This window comes from Geotrypetes seraphini, chromosome 13, assembly GCF_902459505.1.
Source record: "Geotrypetes seraphini chromosome 13, aGeoSer1.1, whole genome shotgun sequence".
Taxonomy (NCBI): Eukaryota; Metazoa; Chordata; class Amphibia; order Gymnophiona; family Dermophiidae; genus Geotrypetes; species Geotrypetes seraphini.
The window spans coordinates 80,738,140-80,761,961 of NC_047096.1; the positions used below are offsets into that span (position 1 = coordinate 80,738,140).

The following is a 23,822-nucleotide window of genomic DNA, read 5'->3' on the forward strand; positions in this document are numbered from 1 at the left end:
GTGAGCAACATGATCTAATTTTTTTGTTGTTGTCAGCAAAAAGTTCTAAAAGAGCAAATTTGCAAGCATTTTTGTGAGCAACTGTGTAAAATCTGTGAGCGGCGCTCTTAGAATGTATGAGCAATTGCTCACGTGCTCTGTTTAGACTGAGGGAACATAGGTTCCAAGGAAGAGGAATGGCCCTAGCTCAGATGCTTGCACTCTATCTTGTAAGAAGTCTCAAGTCTATCATAAGCTTCCTTGAATTTCAGGGATTTTGTTAGAGGTAACTGAAGACTGCCAAGTTAAGCCAATTATCCCTTGGCTATTGGAATTGTCATAATGCTAGAGGAAATTATTTGCTTATTGAAGTGTGTAGCCATGTCAGGTACAGGCTACTGAAACTGGGACTTTGCTTGAAGAGTCTTTACTAGAAGTGCCAATCCTCTGAGGAAACAGACCTGTGTGAGTGCCACATGAGGTCCTGCTGCCAGCCACTAGCCAGACTGCCATATTCATCAATAGTTCAGATGTGGAGATTACCTATGCTAGGCCCCTCTTAGTCCTTCTTGAGTCCTTCAAGAACAGTCCTCATGGAACCCAAGTCCTCTCAAAGAATTTCATACCATTTCTTATTAAGGCATTCAATCTTTCCATTTCATTCATTCATACACCCTTATTTACAGTAGTATTTACCAATAGTTTGTGATAGATGGGAGGCAGACCTTGGAACTGTGTATTGTTGGTGGTCATATAAGCAAATCTGCCTGCAAAAGTCACCAAAGCACTCACACAACCAGGCTTTTCATCTTTTTGAAGGTGTACAATTCTGGAGGCCACACCTTCAAAAACATAGATATAAAAAGGATGGAGTCAGTCCAGAGGAAGGCTGCTAAAATGGTATGTGGTCTTCATCATAAGGCGTATGGGGACAGACTTAAAGATCTCAATCTGTATAGGAAAGGCGGGAAAGGGGAGATATGATGAGACGTTTAAATACCTACGTAATGTAAATGCGCATGAGTCGAGTCTCTTTCATTTGAAAGGAAGCTCTGGAATGAGAGGGCATAGGATGAAATTAAGAGGTGATAGGCTCTGGAGTAATCTAAGGAAGTACTTTTTTACAGAAAGGGTGGTAGATGTATGGAAGAGGTGATGGAGACAGAGACTATGTCTAAAATTCAAGAAAGCGTGGGACAGGCACGTGAGATCTCTTAGAGAGAGGAAGAAATAATGGTTACAGCAGATGGGTAGACTAGTTGGGCCATTTGGCCTTTATCTGCCATCATGTTTCTATCTGCCTTCCACCTGCTTCCAGGGTTCTCTTACAAAAGCTGCCAAAAAGCACTCACACAAGCAGATTTTTATTGGTCTTCCCCCTTCCTCTGGGGTTGTCTTACCGCAAGAGGCATGTCCTGTAGGCAGTCAGCTGACGCCAGCACCTCTCCTTATCTCCGTGCCTCTTCCCTTCCGGCACCCCCCACTGGTGGCTCAGGGCCCCATCTGGAAGGCCTTCGCACCTGTGTGGCTATCGACATGATGAGATCACGCATGCGCGTGACATCATTGCATCAACGTCCACGCCCTTCTGGATGCCCTCGAGCCACGGCCGCCATGTTTAGTGTGTTGTGGCTTTGCACAAATGGCCCCTGATTTTATAAAAGATGACTAACGTTTTACCTAATGTTAGGCATCTTTTATAAAATCAGGGCCCATTCGTTAAGACAGGGCCCATTTGTTAAGTTAGACGTCTAGATTGGCATTGCCGAGCCAATCTAGACGTCTAACTTAATTTTCTTAATTGGCTTAATCGGCACTATAAAGTGCCATTATAAAATGAATTAGCCAGTAGCATCTATACCGAGGCGCCTTCCATCAAGTAGGAGTGGTTTGGGGTGGGGTTTGACTTGGTGCCGGTAGGCACGTACCTTAGGCGCACTCTTCTAGACCAAGAAAACCCTGGCCTAAATGGAAGTGCATCTAAGGATTCAATACCTACCTAAGATTGCTTAGGCGCCGCTAGGTATGACTCTATAAATGGCGCTTAGGAGATGATTGGCCATCGCGCCTAACGGCAACTATGCACTGTTTACAGCAGGGGTGTCAAAGTCCCTCCTCGAGGGCCGCAATCCAGTCGGGTTTTCAGGATTTCCCCAACAAATGTGCACGAGATCTATTTGCATGCACTGCTTCCATCGTACGCTAATAAATCTCATGCATATTCACTGGGGAAATCCTGAAAACCCGACTGGATTGCGGCCCTCGAGGAGGGACTTTGACACCCCTGCATTAGAGCGTTAATATAGTAGAAATATGATGCTCTTGTCTACACTAATCTGTTAAAGTTGGAGGTTCCAAACTTCTCCACCTGCCAGCCTCTATTAACTGAGCAACCAGAATGAGAAAGCTTGGTTTTCTTTCCATTAATATGGTCATAGATGATGAAACACCATAATCCCAATATCATCTTTATGTGCATGTTGGCTTGTCGTGTAAGTTACACCCACACGGACGTCCAGAACCCCCTGAATGTTTGGACAGCCCTACCAGATATGCCACAATGTTCTCCTCCTCCAACACAGATCTGGTCTTTTCAGGTCTCATTTTTAGGTAATACAGCGAGGGCTCTGGTGCCTCCTGAAAACATCCCAATTTTCCCTCCAGGGCTCGTCCACCTCCCGCCCTACCTCAGAAATGTGGAAAGGAAGAAAGGACTCCCGGAACGCCATTGAAGCGCTGGAAGCCCTGGGGGGGGGGGAGGGGAAGCACGCGGGGCATTGGCCTTTTGCAAAGAGCGGGGGCGAGGGCTGGACCACCGGGGCCAACGTTTCCTAAGTGGAAGTTGCCTGGAAGCCAGCGCCAAACCTCTTCGCGCTCCAGCCACTGGTCTGTCTCTCACCACGTGGCTTCCTCTCCAAGGCATTTCCACTCATTTCTTTCGGCTGATTTTATTTAGAGGCGGTACCAGCCGAGCCAGAAAGGTCCTGTGACACAGGAGGATGACTCCAGGGGGCCGGGGGCTGAAAGAGAAGCCGCTCCTGCCCACCCGCCCGCCATACCCGCAGCCACTGCCAGGGGCTCGCCGCCCGTCCGCAACTTGCCCAACTTTCCCTCGCCTCCCGCCTGCAGCACCATGAACAAACTGTACATCGGCAATCTGAGCGAAAAGGTGACCGCGGCCGACTTGGAGAAATTGTTCAATGAGGAGCAGATCCCCTTCTCCGGCCACTTCCTCCTCAAGGGGGGCTATGCCTTTGTGGACTGCCCCGACGAGGACTGGGCGATGAAAGCCATCGAAAGTTTCTCGGGTAAGAGCCCCTGCCCCGGACTTTGGCAGGGTTTTTCTCCCTCCCCTCCCCCTCCCCCTCCCCCATCCCCCCGGCCTGCTGCGTGTTCAGGGCTCTCTAATCTGGCGCTTCTAGGACCCTCCACCCTCCCCCCCCCCCCGTCTCTTCCCCAAATACGGAGCCGCACCCAGGCGCTGGCCCTGACGAAAGGGCCAAGAACGAGCCAGGAGTCCAAACGGGGGTGGGGTGGGGGGGGGTCCCTGGCTGCCCTCCTCACCCACGACGTGTCCTGTTGTCCCATCTTGCTTCGGAGGTGGGGGTGGGGGGTGCATAATGGATTTACAAATGGCTTTCCTGAGCATGGCATGGGCCATGCTGCTCTCACAAAAACTACTGTAGCGAGAGTCCTTCGCAGCTTATATCGAATTTCTCCCCTGAAAGAGAAAAGCCCCTAGTTTTTGAAGGGGGAGGGTCCCCCAACTGTACAAATGCTTCTGCTATTTTGATCTCATGAATTCCTTTGACTGAGAAACTGGGGTTGTTTTTTTCCGCCTAACAAAACAGAAAGAGAAACTCTATTTTCTTTGAAAAATAATACATTTTAAAACAAATGTTTATTATACAAAAGGTTTTTGCGATATTTAATTTAAAGCTTTCTAGATATATTAACGATTTTACCTACCAAAACCTAAAATAAAACTATTGTCTTTATAGGAAAAGTGGAGCTACACGGTAAACATTTAGAGATTGAACATTCAGTACCCAAAAAACAAAGGTAACTTACCGTTTTTGTATATTTTGTTGAAAAATATCTTTAAAATAAACTATCTTGTGTAAATCTAAAAATCTTAGTTTGTAAAAATTAAGAACAATTTTTACATGTCCTTCCTAACTTTACTTTGGTTAAAGCACAACAGGGGGACAAATCTTCAAGTATCTTTAAAAAAAAAGGTGTAGTTTTTATTTTTCATTTCCATACAGACTACAGATGTAATTACTACTTCCTATTTCTTCCAATGATTTTAAAATGTGTGATTTTTTTTTTCTTTGCATTTTGATTTTAATAAAATAGAATCAAAAGCTGGTTGAACTGGCTTCCAGATACTTTTTGTGTTTGCATGGTGTGGAGAAGTTTATTTTGGAATTGGGGTTGAAGTTTTGATGTTAAAACAAATTATCTTTCTGTAAGCATTATCTTTGGCTAAGAATGAATGAACTAAAATTTCTCTTACAACTGGTCTGTCCTTTACCTTTGTTTTCAAGGAACCCATGTGATAAAATACCTCTCTGAACAATTGTTGTGATCATGTAATAGGGAGATTATTGCAGTTTTGTGATAAGTACCCCAAGCTCTTGTATTAGAATGTGCTCCATTTCCAAGACCTCTCTTTGTATATTTTGCCACCTCAGCTGCTACATTTGAAAGTTCTGACATGCACCCAGTGTTTGAGCCAGTGGAATAAGATCTAGTTTTCATTCAGGTTTCTGTTGAATATGGCACATTTTGCCAAGTTTGTGTACCTCTTAAGGGTCTAGTTAAAATTTGTGTTATACCCATGTGACTGAGAGTTTGCAAACTGATACAATTACTTTTTTTCTTGCTAAATGATTTCTCTGCACAATTCAGAAGTATTACCTTGCCCTTGCTAAATGAAATGTGTTGCTCAGTTGGTTAGGTTTGACCATCCCTTTCCCTTCACTGACTATCATCATACTCATAAGAAAGAAGCATTTAGAGCTCTCACCAATAGAACTTGGTGAAAATCACCTATTCAGAAATTCTTGCCGACACACTGTTGCAACAGAATAGATAATCTCTAGCAACCAAGACTAGTTCTTCTAATTTCTCTGTCTCTGCCCATGTAATATCTGCTGGTTGAATAAAATTAATTCAGTTAAAAATCTTTTTAAAAAAATCTTTATTGATTTTCCGAACTACAACTGTGCAAAACAAATATATATATATAATATATATATAATAGTACAAGAAAAGCACAAAAACATAAATAAGCAACTATTTTAACCCTCCCTCCCACCCAATAATCAAGAAAAACAAATACATAGAATCAATCAATATACCCAACAATTATTCTCAACCACATGTAAACACAAAGTATCCCCCCCTCCCCCAACTTGGACGTGTATATTCAAAGGGAAAAAAGTAATATTCAGTCATTACAAAAATTTTGTTAATGGCTCCAAAACATCCTTAAATTTAAAATTCTGTTAAAAATCTAATGTGAAAAGGAGAGAAAAGAAATACAGATATTTCTTTTGGGCAAATTTCTCCTCAAAGCACACAATACTTGGAACTCGATGATCTCCAATCATTTCCCCTGTAATGGTTATTGAATTCTTTAGATTCTGGCCTTTTTTTTGGTTATATTCAATAAACCTTAAACTATATGGGTGTTGAAAACTCATTTTTGGGCACAGTGGAATAATGGATATTGTAGTGGAGAAAGATGTATGTTTTGTTGTCTGATTTTGTATGGATGTCTGTTATGTATATTATGTATGGTATGTGATTTTGTGATCTGCTTTGTAAAAAGTGGACTACAATAAATAAACTAATATAGTGTTTGCAAGTTTCTGCTGGCTCCACACAGGCTCAGTGAACAAGTGCTAGATCTCCCACAGAATCTTTGGTGAACTATAAGTGCCAAATGGAAATAATCTGAATAGAACCAGCAAACCATAGAATGAAACACTATTCCAAAAGTTTCTAATTCCATGATAAATTTGTTTGCAACCTTTATGAACCATGCTTGTGCCTCTTGTTTTCTCCTGGTGGTGCATTTTCATTCCAGATTAGAATCTCTAATTGTTTTTTTCAAATATAGTCTTTTAAATGACAAGCAGTTGTCAAAAGTTAATTAAAAAATATTAGTTTTGATTACTCTAGAGTGTGGATGTGGACAGATAGTGCATAAAATTATAGAAGAATGTCTTTAAATGTTATGTGCTTAGCTATTTTTTGTATCACATTCATGTTATCATAATGCATAGAACTGAGCTTTTAAACTTAAATGTTTCTATAGACAATGTTTTGTCTTAAACTAGTTACCAATTTACTTATAATTTTAAAAAGCATGAACAGACCTCTCAATTTAAAACACAGGAAACTATATGTAATCTAAATTCATGTTACTTAATGTTTAGCTTTGTTTATAAAATGTGTAATTTTTAAGTGTTAACAGTTTTAAAATATGGATTCTGTTACCATTCAATTTAATAGCACCTTTACTTAGAAGGTAATATATTAAGAAAAATTTATCTTGAATCAATGTTTCTTCTTTTTAAAATTCAGAAACAGATAACTTTGTTAAAAAAAAAAAAAGATTGGTTTAATTTAGTAAAGCAAATGATTACATGCCTCTAAAATCTAAATTTAAGTTAACTTTATTGTTGATCTCTGAGTGAAAGAACTTAAATATAGTGGTATTTGTTTCATAATTATAGTGCTTTACAGTATTAGAATTAGAGATGAAAATTTTGTGGTTTGTACTTATATTTCCTTTAAAATATTCTGATTGTAAATTATATGACAGTCTCCACTCTGATAATTATTCATATGTTTGGCAGTTCATTTATATTTACCTATAACTTTGTTGTAACTTTACTTCTCAGGCAAAAAACATAAATAAAATAGTTATTTGGAATATGTTAATTAAAAAGATCCTAATTTGAATATTTGATAACATGTCCTATTTAAGTTGTTAACTCAATTTACTTAAAACTTTGTAGCTAAAGAAGAAACTCTTAAAAACCTTTGTTATTAATGAAAAAGTAAATTTATAATTGTGAAAAAATAGAGCTCACTCATAAAATGTAATGAAATAAAAATATGAATGGACAAAGTAGAACATAAACTTACAGAGCTGGTTTTTCTTTTAGAATTTACAGAATATATTTACAAAAACATAGAAAATTAGTTTATTCTTATTAACTTAGAGGTAAATTATAAAACTATATGAAAAACTTTACAGGAAAAGAATGCACAATAAGTAAAATGTAAAATTAGAAGTTTAATTTTTTTAAATTAAAGATGGCAAAAATCATCTGTTGATTTTCTGAAACAATTTTCTGCACATGCTTTACAAGAAAGTGATGTATGAGTGCTTAATATTATTATTTGGACTTAATGCCTTTTCAATATTAGCTCAAGGTGAGTTACATATAGGTACTTAGGTATATCTCTATTCCCAGAATTCTTGCAATCTAAGGCCCCTTTTACAAAGCTGCAGTAGCAATTCCTGGTGCAGCAAATACGTCAAAGTCCATAGAAACTGAGAGGGCATCATTGCATTTGCTAAGTGGCAACTGCCACCGCAGCTTTTTTAAAAGACACCCTAAGTTTGTATCTGAGGCAGTGGAGGGGAAGTGGTTTGCTCAAGCCCACTAGAAATGTCGGTGAACCTTGGTGATCATGGTTTGTAGCTTGGTGTTCCAACCAGTACACCACTGTTATTGAAGGGGACACTTGAGGGTGATTTTAGATTTATGGGTGACATGATACCAGAAAAGCATGGTATTTTTTAAATACTTAAAGTCTTTTATTTATATAAAGCCAAGAAACCAGGGATCAAATCCCACTCAGACTCAATGTAGCCTTGGGCAAACCCCTTAACCCTCCATGCCTCAGGAATAAAGATTGTTAGCCCTCAAAGGACAGAAAAGTACCTACTTTACCTGAATGTAACTGAACTACTGGAATGATGTAAGCTAAATACTAAATAAATACATAACAATGATAAATATCCTGGGGTTGTATTTATTTAAAATTTATTTGTTTATGAATTGATTTCTTAAGTGTAAATGTATCTTTATGTGGATTGTTAGCTGCTTTGTGTGCTCTATTGAAGGAAAAGGAAGGATTCACATGTTTAAACACACACACATAGATGAGTAGAGATAGGGAATAGTACATGTATAGAATACATACTTATATTTACGCCTTCAGTGCAGATATAAGTACACACACATGAACACCTTCACATAAACATTTATGAACCACAAGTACAAGGGGGCACTCGGAAAAATTAAAAGGAGACAGGTTTAAAACAAATGCCAGAAAGTTCTTTTTCACCCAGAGGGTGGTGGACACATGGAACGCGCTTCCGGAGGCTGTGATAGGCCGGAGCACGTTACAAGGCTTCAAAGAAGGTTTGGATAGGTTCCTAGAGGATAAAGGAATTGAGGGGTACAGATAAGAGTAGCGGTAGGTTATAGGGATAGTCTGGGACCATTGCTCAGGCAATGGGCCTGATGGGCCGCCGCGGGAGCGGACCGCTGGGCGAGATGGACCTCTGGTCTGCCTCAGCGGAGGCAACTTCTTATGTTCAGTGTTATATGTACATACATGTATACCTTCAGTACAGGTGTAAGTACATACAAACATGTATTCCTTCATGCAAGTTTGAGTATACACATACATGTATGCCTTCAGTGCAGGTGTAAGTACATACAAACATGTATTCCTTCATGCAAGTTTGAGTATACACATACATGTATGCCTTCAGTGCAAGTGGGAGTACATGCATACATGTACACCTTTTAGTGCAGGTGTGAGTACACACACACACATGCCTTCAGCACAGGTGTGAGTTCATACATGTGCACCCTCTGTATAGGTGCGAGTGCATTCACAAATGTACCTCTTCAGTGCAAGTGGGAGTACATGCATACATGTACACCTTTTAGTGCAGGTGTGAGTACACACACACACATGCCTTCAGCACAGGTGTGAGTTCATACATGTGCACCCTCTGTATAGGTGCGAGTGCATTCACAAATGTACCTCTTCAGTGCAAGTGGGAGTACATGCATACATGTACACCTTTTAGTGCAGGTGTGAGTACACACACACACACATGCCTTCAGCACAGGTGTGAGTTCATACATGTGCACCCTCTGTATAGGTGGGAGTGCATTCACAAATGTACCTCTTCAGTGCAAGTGAGAGCACATGTATACATGTACACCTTCAGTGCAGGTGTGAGTACACACACACATGTATGCCTTTAGTACAAGTGTGAAAGCACACACGTATGCCTTCAGTGTAGGTGTGAGTATACACATACATGTATACCTTCAGCACAGGTGATGAGTTCATACATGTGCACCCTCTGTAGAGGTGGGAGTGCATTCACAAATGTACCTCTTCAGTGCAAGTGGGAGTACATGCATACATGTACACCTTTTAGTGCAGGTGTGAGTACACACACACACATGCCTTCAGCACAGGTGTGAGTTCATACATGTGCACCCTCTGTATAGGTGGGAGTGCATTCACAAATGTACCTCTTCAGTGCAAGTGGGAGCACATGTATACATGTACACCTTCAGTCTAGGTGTGAGTACACACACACATGTATGCCTTTAGTACAAGTGTGAAAGCACACACGTATGCCTTCAGTGTAGGTGTGAGTATACACATACATGTATACCTTCAGCACAGGTGTGATGAGTTCATACATGTGCACCCTCTGTATAGGTGGGAGTGCATTCACAAATGTACCTCTTCAGTGCAAGTGGGAGCACATGTATACATGTACACCTTCAGTGCAGGTGTGAGTACACACACACATGTATGCCTTTAGTACAAGTGTGAAAGCACACACATATGCCTTCAGTGTAGGTGTGAGTATACACATACATGTATACCTTCAGCACAGGTGTGAGTTCATACATGTGCACCCTCTGTATAGGTGGGAGTGCATTCACAAATGTACCTCTTCAGTGCAAGTGGGAGCACATGTATACATGTACACCTTCAGTCTAGGTGTGAGTACACACACACATGTATGCCTTTAGTACAAGTGTGAAAGCACACACGTATGCCTTCAGTGTAGGTGTGAGTATACACATACATGTATACCTTCAGCACAGGTGTGATGAGTTCATACATGTGCACCCTCTGTATAGGTGGGAGTGCATTCACAAATGTACCTCTTCAGTGCAAGTGGGAGCACATGTATACATGTACACCTTCAGTGCAGGTGTGAGTACACACACACATGTATGCCTTTAGTACAAGTGTGAAAGCACACACATATGCCTTCAGTGTAGGTGTGAGTATACACATACATGTACACCTTCAGCACAGGTGTGATGAGTTCATACATGTGCACCCTCTGTATAGATGGGAGTGCATTCACAAATGTACCTCTTCAGTGCAAGTGGGAGCACATGTATACATGTACACCTTCAGTGCAGGTGTGAGTACACACACACATGTATGCCTTTAGTACAAGTGTGAAAGCACACACATATGCCTTCAGTGTAGGTGTGAGTATACACATACATGTATACCTTCAGCACAGGTGTGATGAGTTCATACATGTGCACCCTCTGTATAGATGGGAGTGCATTCACAAATGTACCTCTTCAGTGCAAGTGGGAGCACATGTATACATGTACACCTTCAGTGCAGGTGTGAGTACACACACACATGTATGCCTTTAGTACAAGTGTGAAAGCACACACGTATGCCTTCAGTGTAGGTGTGAGTATACACATACATGTATACCTTCAGCACAGGTGTGATGAGTTCATACATGTGCACCCTCTGTATAGGTGGGAGTGCATTCACAAATGTACCTCTTCAGTGCAAGTGAGAGCACATGTATACATGTACACCTTTTAGTGCAGGTGTGAGTACACACACACACACACACGCCTTCAGTCTAGGTGTGAGTACACAAATACATATACACCTTCAGTTAAGGTATGAGTGCACATTTGTATGTACATCTTCAGTACTTTCACACATGTACGGCTTCAGTACAGATGTAAATTTGTGTCTGAGTCTGTGTGTGCTGCTGAGGCTGGATGCCTATTTTGCCTTTATAAAATAGGTGTCTTGGCATAGAATTAGCCCCACTTGAGTTAGCCTATACCTTATTCTTTGATTCAGCGTTGTTTTGCTTTTTAATAATGTTTATGTGTGTTAGAGTGACATGATGTACTAATATTATCACAAACTTGATCATCATTGAGATGTTTAGAAAGTTTTTTTTAACTTTTTTCAGAATGATCAAAATGCAAAGCCCTAGGTGGATTCTTAATGATATCATTGATGTGCTGCTTAGCAGTACTTTTTGTTTCTCAGCGATGTGTCTGCTATCACTGTATAATCAATAAGGGACCTATTGCAAGCTACGCTAAGGTTTTGCACCTAACATTCTTTAACAGCCAAAGTTAAGGCTTTAATCGTGTGCACCTTAACAGCAGAATTTAGCACAGTGTAAGTTCAAAAGCTGAGCATCAGTTATTATAGTTAAGCCCAGCATATTCTCTGCAGTCACCACGTTGAAATGTTTATTAGGAAGTGTTCGATGAACCTGTCCTGACTACCTAAGTGATAACACACAGTAAGTATATGAGCTTACTGTAGTATGCAGTCCACACCCATCCTCCACTCATAACCCACTTTGTTCCTGCTACCTAATACAATATGCAGTTAACATATAATTAGTGCGTGCTATTGTGGGTCCGGTTTCATGTTTCACTGTACATGGTTGGCATTAAAGTATTTTTTTTTGTATCCTCGGCTTGGTGCAGAGTTTGTTGCTTCTTTTATTTATTGTGGGCATGCTTCCATGCCACCATGCTAACAGTTACTTATGTGGTAGCAGTTAATGCTTGCTAGTTCACACCTTATGGACCCAGTTCTGTGAATGGCACCCAAACCTGGATGCCAAAACAATGTGTGCTAAGTGCTGTAATATAAACAGGATTGGGTGCGAGGATTTATACCATCTGAACCTTGGTGTAAATCCTTGTGCCTAAATTAGATGTGGATCCCCTCACCCCCCAAATACTATAACACTATATGCAAATTCTAGAAATTCCCCTGACCTGCTTTAGTTATTTAGTGTGGCAGTTAACACATTCTAATAGTTAAAAAAGTTGCATTCACTGGCAACATAGTAAGTGAGCATAATGGTATACGAATGGAATTAACAGGTAATGAGATTATCACCTATAAACACACAAGAACTGTGCTACATCACAGGGCCAGCTTAACCATTGGACTACAAGGTAAGGCTTTGGTCCAGGGTGCCAGTGATTAAGGGTTCCAAAACACTCAGCCTCTGACCTCAACTGGTCTACAGATTAAGCCTTTTCTTCCCCCTTCCCTGTTCCAGTCTCTCCCCTTCTCTCTTCCCAGTGGGTATGGCACTGCTCTCTCACTTTGCTTGTTCCCCCACGGTCGCCAGTGGCATGAGCAGCAGCATGACAAGCTGCCTTTGGCCAGCCTCTAGGTCTTCCCTCTGCTGTATCCTGCTTCCTCTGCTGCTTCTGCCAGTAACTGACCTAACATTACAGGACTGTGGTGGATTGGGAGAGGTGAGAGTACCATGCAACCTCAAATAAACAAAATAATAAAAGCATCATTCGTGACTATGAGAAACCTAAGACTAATCCAGAAATTCTTCAACAGGAAACAATTCTAACTTTTGGTACAAACTCTTATCCTTGGACTAATTGACTACTGCAACATACTGTACCTCCCCTGCCCAGCGACCTTGATAAAGCAATTACAAACAATACAAAATACAGCCTTAAGACTCATCTACTCATTGAAAAAAATGTGACCACATCACAAAAGCATACCACGACTCACATTGGCTCCCAATACAAGCAAGAATACACTTCAAATTCTACTGCCTACTTTTCAAAGCCCATCCTACCGGAACAACCGACTAACTCAATCCACCTCAACCAGGCACAGAAGAACCCACTCACTATTCACACACCCACCAACCAAAAATGTCAAACAAATAAAACTATATGACAATCTAATGGCCACCAAAACAGCAAAACTAGACAGACAAATCACCAATCTGCTGTCTTCGACCACAGACTATAAAACCTTCAAAAAAGAAACTAAAACCCTACTGTACTCTTCAAAAAATACATAAAACCTATTTAACATGACCAGTTCCTTCCCAATCTCCACCTACCACACTCTCTACCCCTTTCAAATCTAAAATGTTTCTAATTATCCAACATATATCGCATCAAGTTCCAGTAAATTCTTATGTAATTCCTATGCAATTCTTATGTAAAGTTACAATTCTTGGAACCTCCTGAGAAATCTTATGTAATCCGCCTTGAACCGCAAGGTAATGGCGGAATAGAAATTACTAATGTAATGTAATATAATATGAGAGAATAGTACCAAACCCATGGGGAGGGGGAAGAGATGCTGAACCTAGAGGGGTTCTGAAAGTGAAGTGATGCAGGTGGGGGGGGGGGCACCAATGCAGATTGGCTCAGGGCATCACGATCTCTTGAGCAGGCCCTGCTACATCGCAATATGCACACAATACTTTTGCTCATAACACTACACAGAATAAATCATATAGAGCTGCTTTCCAAGGATCATAGCAGGGCTTGGTGGAGTGCATGGTCAAAGCCATTCTTTCCTTTCTGTTTTCTCCTTCCATTAAAACAAGCAAGAGATTGACCCTTAATTCCACAGAAAAATGCAAATCCAGCGAAAATAAAAACTCTGTGGAGATGGTGATGTTCAAGATGCAGGCTTTATTTGAAAATTCAGTGCTCTCCCGCAAATTCGCGTTCAGCGATTCGCAGTCCCGGTCATTCGCGGTATTTTCAGACCACAAATGACCGGGCAGGAGAGGGCAGCCAGAGTGCCGGCGAGTGAAGGAAATCACTCACATTATGCTCTGACCACCTCTTCTTGCACTAAAGTCAGGCCTCACCAATCAGGAGCTGCATTTATAGGACCCCTGGAGGAAGACAACATTGTCGAAACACGGACCGTGTTGGGTCCATATCTCCCAACGGTTTGGGTCCTAAATATATTTTATGTGGATTATTAATTTGTATATTTTAAAATAAAGCCTGCATCTTGAACATCACCATCTCCACAGAGTTTTTGTTTTCTCCTTCCATCAGCTATTACATGATTGTACTCCACTTTGATATGTTATGGACTGTAGTATAGCAAGTTGGCCATACATGAAAAATCAGCTCATAAATGGGAATGCATAAAACCTGAGTGTTGAGTTATGGTGGCACCAAAACTTGTTTCTTCTTCTTGGCCTTTCATAAAGTTGCCTCCAAGCAGAGGAACCCAGGTCAGTCTCCCACTCTCTTTCTCATTCCCTGACCTGCAGGCCTTCTTCCCTTTCCAGTCTTTCCTGTATGTAATACAGCATCAGTCACCTTCTCTGACCAGGTTCAACGTCCCATTTTTAATGACAGTGAGCCATTGTTTTGCAGGCCCCCCTGGCTCCATATGTTCAAATTTTCTGAAGGAGAGAGACAATCTTAAAAGGTGGTAAAGAAATTCCATTAAAAAATTGTTTGTTTTTCTATATAGGAGCCGAAAAATTCAAATAAGGAACATCCCACCTCAACTTCGATGGGAGGTAAGTTTAGGAGGAAGGTGAAAAATCCTATTGAAATCCCAGTCTTTAGAATATTTCAGCAGGCTGACAATCTAAAGTGAAAACGGTGATGGGTCTTAAGTGCACAAGACAGACGCGCGCTGACAAACGAGCACCGACAATTCAGCGTGCCACAGAAAAACCTTCTTTTAAAGGGCTCTGATGGGGGGTGGGGGGGGAACCCCCCACTCTACTTAATAGGGATCGCGCTGCCGTGTTGTGGGATGTGGGGGGTGTAACCCTCCCCCCACACACACATTATACTGAAAACTTCACTTTTTCCCTACAAAATAGAGAAAAAGTTAAGTTTCCAGTATAATGTGGGGTTACAACCCCCCAACACCAGCATGATCACTATTAAGTAAAGTGGGGGGGTTCCCCACCAACACCCCCCCCATTGGAGCCCTTTAAATGAAGGTTTTTCTGCAGCGCGCAGAAGTCTTACGCTGAATTGTCGGCGCACGTCTGTTTCTCGCGCTTAAGACTATGAACCGTAAAAACAGAAGAACTCCATTCAATGATAGGACAAAAAGAGCAGATAATGCCACTCCCTATCTGATTGCTACAATCCACACAGCCCAGTTCACTTACTCCACCTGCATTGTAATCTTTTTTGGGACAATTAAAGATGGGGGTAAAGTTAATCATGGATATGATATACTGAACTGCCTTTCTGTGGTACAACTAAAGTGGTATACATATATCATTTGCAGGTTCTTTCTCTGTCCCTAGTGGGTTCACAATCAAAGTTTTTTGCACTTGGTGTAGTGGATGGTTAAGCAACTTGCCCAGGGTCATAAGGAGTTGCAGTGGGAATCAAACCTGATTTCCCAAGTTTTCAGCTCATTGCAGTGTCCAGTGTCATCGATAGATGCTGCACCAATAAAGAGAGTTTGCGCCATAAGACGTATGAGAGACTGGAAGTCATGAATATGTATACCCTAGAGCAGCGGTAGGGAATTCCAGTCCTCGAGAGCCATATTCCAGTCGGGTTTTCAGGATTTCCCCAATGAATATGCATTGAAAGCAGTGCATGCACATAGATCTCATGCATATTCATTGGGGAAATCCTGAAAACCTGACTGGAATACAGCTCTCGAGGACCAGAGTTCCCTACCCCTGCCCTAGAGGAAAGGAGGGACAGGGGAAATATGATTCAGATGTTCAGATACTTGAAAGGTATTAACGTAGAATAAAATCTTTTCCAGAGAAAGGAAAATGGTATAACCAGAGGACATAATTTGAGGTTGAGGGGTGGTAGACTCAAGAGTAATGTTACGAAATTCTTCTTTACAGAGAGGGTGGTTGATGCGTGAAATGCGCTCCCAAGGGAAGTGGTGGAGAGGAAAACGGTGACAGAGTTCAAACAAGCGTGGGATGAACACAGAGGGTATCTAATCAGAAAATAATGGGCATATATTGAAGGAACTAAGGCCAGTACTGGGTAGACTTGCATGGTCTGTGTCCCGTATATGGACATTCAGTTGAGGACGGGCTGGGGAGGGCTTTGATGACTGGGATGGTTTAGATGGGCTGGAGTGAGCCCAGAAATATCTAAGATAAAGGACCATTTAAATTAAATGATTAATTTATGGAGCATGTATGGTTGGGCTGGTTGGACCATTCGGGTCTTTATCTGCCGTCATTTACTATGTTACTATGTTCTATAAAGGGTGCTTCATGCCAAATGCCCTTTATAGAATAACACTTAGCATCAATTTCCGTGACCAACTTTGGGCATGTGGACTTACACCAAGTGAAACCTGGTATAAATCCTGGCATGCAAGTTGGATGTGCAACCTCAGAATTCAAAAACATCATGGCTAAATTAAGGGCCTCTGACCCACCCGTGCCTCTTTTGTTGCCATGCTTCCTTTTGGGCTGCGTTTGAGATCATGTTGGCGCACAACTGTATAGAATAGTGCAGAGGCAGAAGTACGCACGACTCCAAATAATTGGCATTTAATGCCAATAATTGGTGTTAATTGGCTTGTTACCTAATTAGGTTGTGCATGCTTTTCAGGATCACACCCAAAACTGGGTGTTCAGAATTCAATCTCCTTTATTGAATCTGGGGGTATGTGGACAAAAGTGCATAAGCAGTGGAATAATGAGCCTAATTATACCCTTGGCAAGAGCTGGTAATCTTCAAAAAGTCTCTTTCTACACTTTAGATTGTTACCTGTTTTTGCTTTATTGTTTGTTTGTTTTTTGAATCTTGCTTTCTTTCTTTTCTATACTACCATATTAACATAGTAAATGATGACTGATAAAGATCTAAATGGTCCATCTAGTAATGTAATGTAATTTATTTCTTATATACCGCTACATCCGTTAGGTTCTAAGCGGTTTGAAGAAAATATACATTAAGATTATAAATGAGAAGTAAGAAGGTACTTAAAAAATTCCCTTACTGTCCCAATAGTCATATGCATTGTTAAATCATGATTAAATTGTCTTTTTTGGGACATAGACCATAGAAGTCTGCCCAGTACTGTCCTTAGGTTCCAATTACTAGTGTTTGAGGGATTTTAACTGGGTTTTCCAGGAATCCCTGTTCAGACTCCCTTAGGTACAGCTGGGTCAAGAACTGGTTGAGTGGAAGACGACAGAGGGTAGTGGTTAATTGAGGAAAGAGAAGTTACCTGTGGTGTGCCTCAAGGTTCTGTTTTTGGGCCTGTTCTTTTTCACATTTTTATAAGCGATATTGCTGAAGGGCTGTTGGGTAAGATTTGGCTCTTTGCGGATGATGCCAAAATCTGCAATAGAATAGACTCGGCACCCCCTCCCCCCCCCCAGGATGGTGTGAATAAAATGAAGAAAGACTTAGCGAAGCTTGAAGAATGGTCTGAATTTTGGCAGCTAAAATTTAATGCTAAGAAATGCAAGGCCATGCATTTGGACCACACCTTTAAAAAGATATATAAAGAATACAGTCGGTCCAGAGGAAGGCTACTAAAATGGTGTGTGGTCTTCGTCATAAGGTGTATGGGGACAGACTTAAAGATCTCAATGTGTACACTTTAGAGGAAAGGTGGGAGAGGGGAAGTCACTTAATCCTCCATAGCCCCAGGAACGTTAGATAGATTGTGAGCCCACCGGGACAGATAGGGAAAATGCTTGAGTACCTGATTGTAAAAACCGCTTAGATAACCTTGATAGGCGGTATATAAAATCCTAATAAACTTGAAACTTGAGATATGATAGAGACATTTAAATACCCACGTGTTGTAAATGCGCATGAGTTGAGTCTATTTCATTTGAAAGGAAGCTCTGGAATGAGAGGACATAGAATGAAGTTAGGAGGTGATAGGCTCAGGAATTATCTAAGGAAATTCTTCTTTACAGAAAGGGTGGTAGATGCGTGGAAAAGTCTCCCAGAAGAGGTGGTGGAGACAGAGACTGTGTCTGAATTCAAGAGGACATGGGATAGGCACGTGGGATCTTTTGGAGAGAGAAGAGATAATGGTTATTGCGGATGGGCAGACTGGATGGGCCATTTGACCTTTATCTGCCATCATGTTTCAATGTTTCTATGAAGGGTGAAATGAAAATTCTTTATTTATTCACAATATTGAGCCTTTTTACAGCTATTATGGCTTTGGCGGTATATAAAAATAAAATTATTATTATTATTAGACTCAGGGAAACATAATAAATTCTTGTTCAGTTCAATAGCTTCAGTCTCATACTACCCCACATGGGTTTCAAAAGGTCAAGATAAGTATTAAGTCAATTCCTGACCTGCTCTCAACACTGATTCCAACAGTTTCTTCAATATTCCAAGCAGAGATCAGTTGTCTTACCTGGACAATCATACTTACCACTCCACTTCTTCCCAGGGCTCTGCTTCAACCCATGGGCTAGGGAAGCTGGAAGTCTCTCTCTCTCTGGGACTTCCCTAACTGACTCCCCTCTAGAGCATATAAGCCCCTCCCTACCTGAGTCTCTCCTCAACAGAGCATTTTATTTATTTATTTAGCTTTTTATACTGTTCTCCCAAGGGAGCTCAGAACAGTTTACAAGAATTTATTCAGGTACTCAAGCATTTTTCCCTGTCTGTCCCGGCAGGCTCATAATCTATCTAATGTACCTGGGGCAGTGGGGGATATTAAGTGACATACCCAGGGTCACAAGGAGCAGTGTGGGTTTGAACTTTAACCCTAGCGCCACACTCTCCCCATATAAACCTCTCCCTGCCTGAATCTCTTCCCAATGACTCAGCAGGATCTGTTCTGTCAGTTTAGCACCAGCTGCTGGAGGAAAGCCCAGCTGCCACCTTAGTGAACTAGCACTCTCTGCTGTCCATTGGTACAATTGCAATCCCAGTGAGGATGTACACCTCGCTTCCTCACGTGGAGTTACCATCGAAGCTCACTCTAGCTTATTCTAAACCGACTTGCCATACTCAGGAAGTCTGCCCAGTATGAGCCTTAGTTCTAAGCTCCATTCGACACATCAAATACACACCCAACCATTTAAGCTTTCCATTTAACTATTAATCATTTATATTATGCTGAGGGCCCCAGACCTTCCAGCATAATCCATCATTCCCCATGGGAGAGCAAGGATCATAACATGCAATGATAGTGGCAGCTGTCATAGTGTGTGATCCCAGTTGTAGCATAGCACACCAGATTAGATTCTCTCCCTCTGGCCGCTGTCTTGCTTTGTACTTCCAAAATTCAAAGTACAACAGTCTGTCCTGGAAGCAGAGGGGGGGAGATGCAGCCCAGGGTGCCATGTTGCCAACTACCTTCTTGTGAGGAGGAAAGGATGAGTGAAGGGTAGGGGGTCAAGGGAAAGCAAATCCGAGTCTGGTGGAGGTAACAGAAATCAGAATTGAAACTGGTTGGAGAAAGGGGACTGGGGGAGCAAGAGAGATGAAGACAGGGGCTAGGAGGGCAAGAGACAGTGGGTGTCTAGATAGAGACATAAGGGAAGAGTGATTGAACCGATGGGGTTAAGAGTTAGTGTAGGGATTTGAGAAACTGTGGGAAGAGTGAGGAGATCAGAGAGGAGTGGGGGAATAGAATGGGGAGATTGAAGGAGGTGTGGCACGTGCAAGAGAGACAAGGGCAATGTAGAGAGGGAGGAGTGTAGGTACGAGATTGTTCTGCAGAAATCACAGGAGCTGTGGAGGGAGACTGAGGAGGTCAAGGGTAGAGTGTGCGTGTGGGGGGGGGGAGGGACAAGAAGATGTGGAGTATGCACGAGATGTGATTGGTGTGGGGGAGGAGGGGTGTGAATAGATTGTCCTCTCTTTTGCCTCCTGCCACTAATCTTTCCTAATTTTCACTATTCCTCCCATATCCCTCTTGCCTGGGATCCTTTCTCCATCTCCCTTCTTTGGGATCCAGTCGCTTTCTCTGCTGAGATTTCTCCTCCTTCCCCATCCTTCAGAGCTATTCCTTACCCTCTTCCTCCCTTCCCAGCACTGATGATACCTGCTTGCTCTCAGAAAAAAAATCAAATAAAGTAACTGGGTACATAAGAAAGACAAAAAAATGACTTTTAAAGAAACAAACCTCCCCTTTTACAAAACTACGCAAGAGGCTTTTAGCTCCGGCTGCCATGCTGAATGCTTTGCGTTGCTCCGATGGTTAGAGAGTTCCTATGAGCATTGGAGCAGCATCCGGCGCTAAAAACCTCTTGCATGGTTTTGTAAAAGGGGGAGGGAAGTATCAAAACAAATTTATGCACAGATTTATGAAATGCATTATACAATTGCCACAGAATTTTGAATTACCTATTGCAAAAATTCAGGGATGGGGAGTTATGATTATACCTAGGCTGCTTTTGTGCTCTCCTAGCATCTTCTTTCACTCTGTTCTTATTTTTTCCTTTGGAATAGTGTTATTTTCTAGGCTTGATTATAGACATGAGTGTAACTTACTCGCATTTGGTTGAACTTTTCCCAGGGTTGGGGCTGAATCAACATGTGTACTTTTTATTTTAACATTCTGAGCTGGAAGAAATATCCGCACAAAAAAAAACAAATAAAAAACAGGTGCAAGTATGTGCTGGATCTTCTTTACTCAGGGGTCCATAATCAAAAAACAGATGTCCAAAAGGCATCCTAAATCAGCATTTGGGCATCATAATCGACAGGACGTCCAAGTGCCGATAATCAAAACCATCTTTCTGTACATCTAGTGAGGTGTTCCAGTCTCTGTACATTCAGAGCACGAGACGGACATAGTGGAGGTGTGTTATGGGCAGGCTTTGGGCAGACTCAAGGGCAGGTTAGACATTGACGTCTTGCTGCGATAATCAAACATTTTGCAAGACATCCTGGACAGAACTTATATGTTTGGAACTAGACCTGTTTTAGAAGGGTCTAAGTGCCACAAAGGTGCCCAAACTGAGCAGATGACCACTGTATGCATCAAGGTAAGACACCCCCACCCTCCCCCAGTGCTCACGGACCCCCCTCACACCCACAAAGATCAGAATACAAACGTATATACCTGTCTCCAGAACATCAGCACCTGATATAGGAAAATCTAGTAGAGCTGCACACAGGTGTCTTAAGTAGCCTGGTGGATGGACTAGTGAACCATAGAGAGGAGTATCAGATCCCATAAGCCACTCAAATCACTACATTTATGGTGGAAAATGTGAGCCCACAAAAACCCTACTCTGCTACCATATAGCTGTCACCTGCAGTCATAAGGGCTATTTGGATTGTAGACAGGTGGATATAGTGGGTTTTGGGAGTGTTTTGGGGAGGCTCACCATAATCTATAAGGGAGTTCAGTTGGAATGTTTATGTGGCACCCTTTATGTGAAGTTCATAGCAGTGCCCTCTAAGGTGCCCCACTACTCTGTTGCCATGTCTGGTTGGACAGATCATTAAAGGACTGGCCCCTCCCACGTCCAAATGGTCTTGTTTTGGGTGTTTGGGACTTGGCCAAAATTTTGTTCAAAAATCTGATATAAAGATAGACGTCACAATGACCTGGATGTCCAAATAGAGGATTTGAAAAAAAAATAAATAAATTTCTAGATGTATGGTGGTTTGTCTTTCGAAAATAGGCATTTTCTTACTTTGGACGTTTAACACCATACGTCCAAATTGGCAGCTTTACAAGTAAAGTAGTACATGTCTTTAATTTGAAATTTAATGCAAAGTCTTTACAGTATTTGTAAACTCTGTGGAAATGCAGGCAGCATGGAAACTACTCTCATTGTGTACTAATATTTTAATTAGACCAAAGGATGAGAAGAAAGTACTTATTGATATGTTCTTTCTAATATTATTATTTTGTTGCAAACTAAATTTTATATGTATTCTTGAAATTTTCTAAGGTTTTGGATGGACTGCTAGCCCAGTATGGTTTGGTTGAGAACTGTGAACAAGGTAATATGCAATCACTGAATATGCTGTTACATATTACTAAAATAATGATTATTCTTTTTCATATACAAATTAGAGAATTTGCCATTTATGTTGGAACACAATTTAGCTTCCCCAGACCATACAGGGTGTTCTTCAAAAGCACTTATGTACTGAGTATGTTTATGTGTTATGCTTCTATTTATTAATCACTTGCTATATTACTGATTGAAGAAGCTTACATTCTTTTTTTCAGTTCAAAATTTTTATTGAATTTTGCAACACAACACAAAGAAATATAAAAAGAAATACAGAAAGAAATAACCGTATGTTATAACACTAGGTACCAAATCTCAGCAAAATAAGGTATCATAACACTTACAAAGAAAAAGAAGAAAGGAAAGGAAGAGAGTAGGAATGAAAGTAGATAAGAAAAGTTAGGTAGGTGTGGAATGGTCAGGTAGGAGATTGTATAAATTTATCAAAATAAGTCCAAGGAAGTTTTTTGGTAAAAACATGAGAGGAGGAACAAGAAATTCTGGAGATATGTAGTTTCTCGGTGGCATATTGTTTGTATCTATGATAAAGACACAACGAGTTCCACCAGAAAGTGTAGTCCAGAAGAGATGCCGATTTCCAATTCTTTAGGATGTGCACGAGGGCAATAGCAAACATTGTATCAATCAGCTGTGGAGGGCAGTCCAAAATAGCAAAGCAGGGATGTTGAGAGCGAAGAATAATCATGTCAAAAGTAAGATCACAGTCACACAGTGTAACTTTTTTTATAGTTGACCATATACGAACCCAAAAGGAGTGAGCAGATGAGCAGTAAAATAGCATATGATCGAGGGTTCCATCGGCGGAAGCACAATGCCAGCATTTGGGGTCCATTCTCAGTTTTGCTTTCCACATACGATACGGAATCCACACAGCTTGCCATGTAACAAAGTATAAGGATTGAGAGATCTAGAGGAGAGGAGTGGTCGATTGGTTTTTGACCAGTACAAATTCCAATCTATGTCTGAAATGGGAGTAGACAGCATATTCGACCGTTGAATGAGATCTTGGGGAGAGAATGAGAACCAATGATCTCGTAGAATTTTATAAAAGGTAGAGACAGCTCTGCCACAGGATAGAACAAGGACACTCCAGCGATGAAATGTGTTCATGGAGGAAGAGAATACCACAGTAGAAGGGAGGGTTATGGAGTCAACAGCAGCAGACAATAACAGCCATTGGGAATAACAGAGCTTAAGAAGAAGCTTACATTCTAAACAGACAAGACAGACAAACAGATGCCATAGATCCAGTTAGGGGGAATGGTTAATCTGCTGGCTAGGGTGGTGGGCAGTGGGGAGTAGGGTTTTTGGATTGAAGGCTATATCAGAAAGGTGGGTTTTTAGTCTGCTTTCAAACAAGGTAAGAGAAAGGCCTTGGTGGACAAACTCAGGTAATTTATTCTAGGCATGGGGGGCAGCTAGATGAAAGGAATGAAGTCTGGAATTGGCAGTTGAGGAGAAAGGTAAAGCTAAGAGAACAGAGTTCTCTGGGAGGTGTATAAGGAGAGATATTGAAGGGCTGCAGAATGAACACACTTGTAGGTCAGCAATAGGAGTTTGAACTGTATGTGAAGGCGGATAGGGAGCCAGTGAAGTGATTTAAGGAGAGGGGTGACATGAGTGTAGCAAGATTGGTAGGGGAGAGGCGGCACAGCGGGAGACTAGTTAGAAGTAGATTATAGTAATCTAAGAATGAAGTTACAAGAGTGTGGACAAGGGTCTCAGAGAGGAA

The 23,822-nt window shown here is 41.4% G+C and overlaps 1 protein-coding gene across 3 annotated transcripts in view; it reads left to right on the forward strand.

The window, feature by feature from the left end:
• The first annotated feature begins 3,010 nt into the window (after positions 1-3,010).
• The window catches only part of IGF2BP1 (insulin like growth factor 2 mRNA binding protein 1), a 69,706-nt gene continuing 48,894 nt past the window's right edge, over positions 3,011-23,822 (forward strand). For all 3 annotated transcript variants that reach the window (XM_033917450.1, XM_033917449.1, XM_033917452.1), the window contains exons 1-4: positions 3,011-3,287; positions 3,981-4,041; positions 14,626-14,674; positions 22,004-22,055. In XM_033917450.1, the coding sequence (XP_033773341.1) occupies positions 3,113-3,287; positions 3,981-4,041; positions 14,626-14,674; positions 22,004-22,055 (337 nt within the window). In that variant the 5' untranslated portion in view covers positions 3,011-3,112. The remainder of the gene's footprint in view (positions 3,288-3,980; positions 4,042-14,625; positions 14,675-22,003; positions 22,056-23,822) is intronic.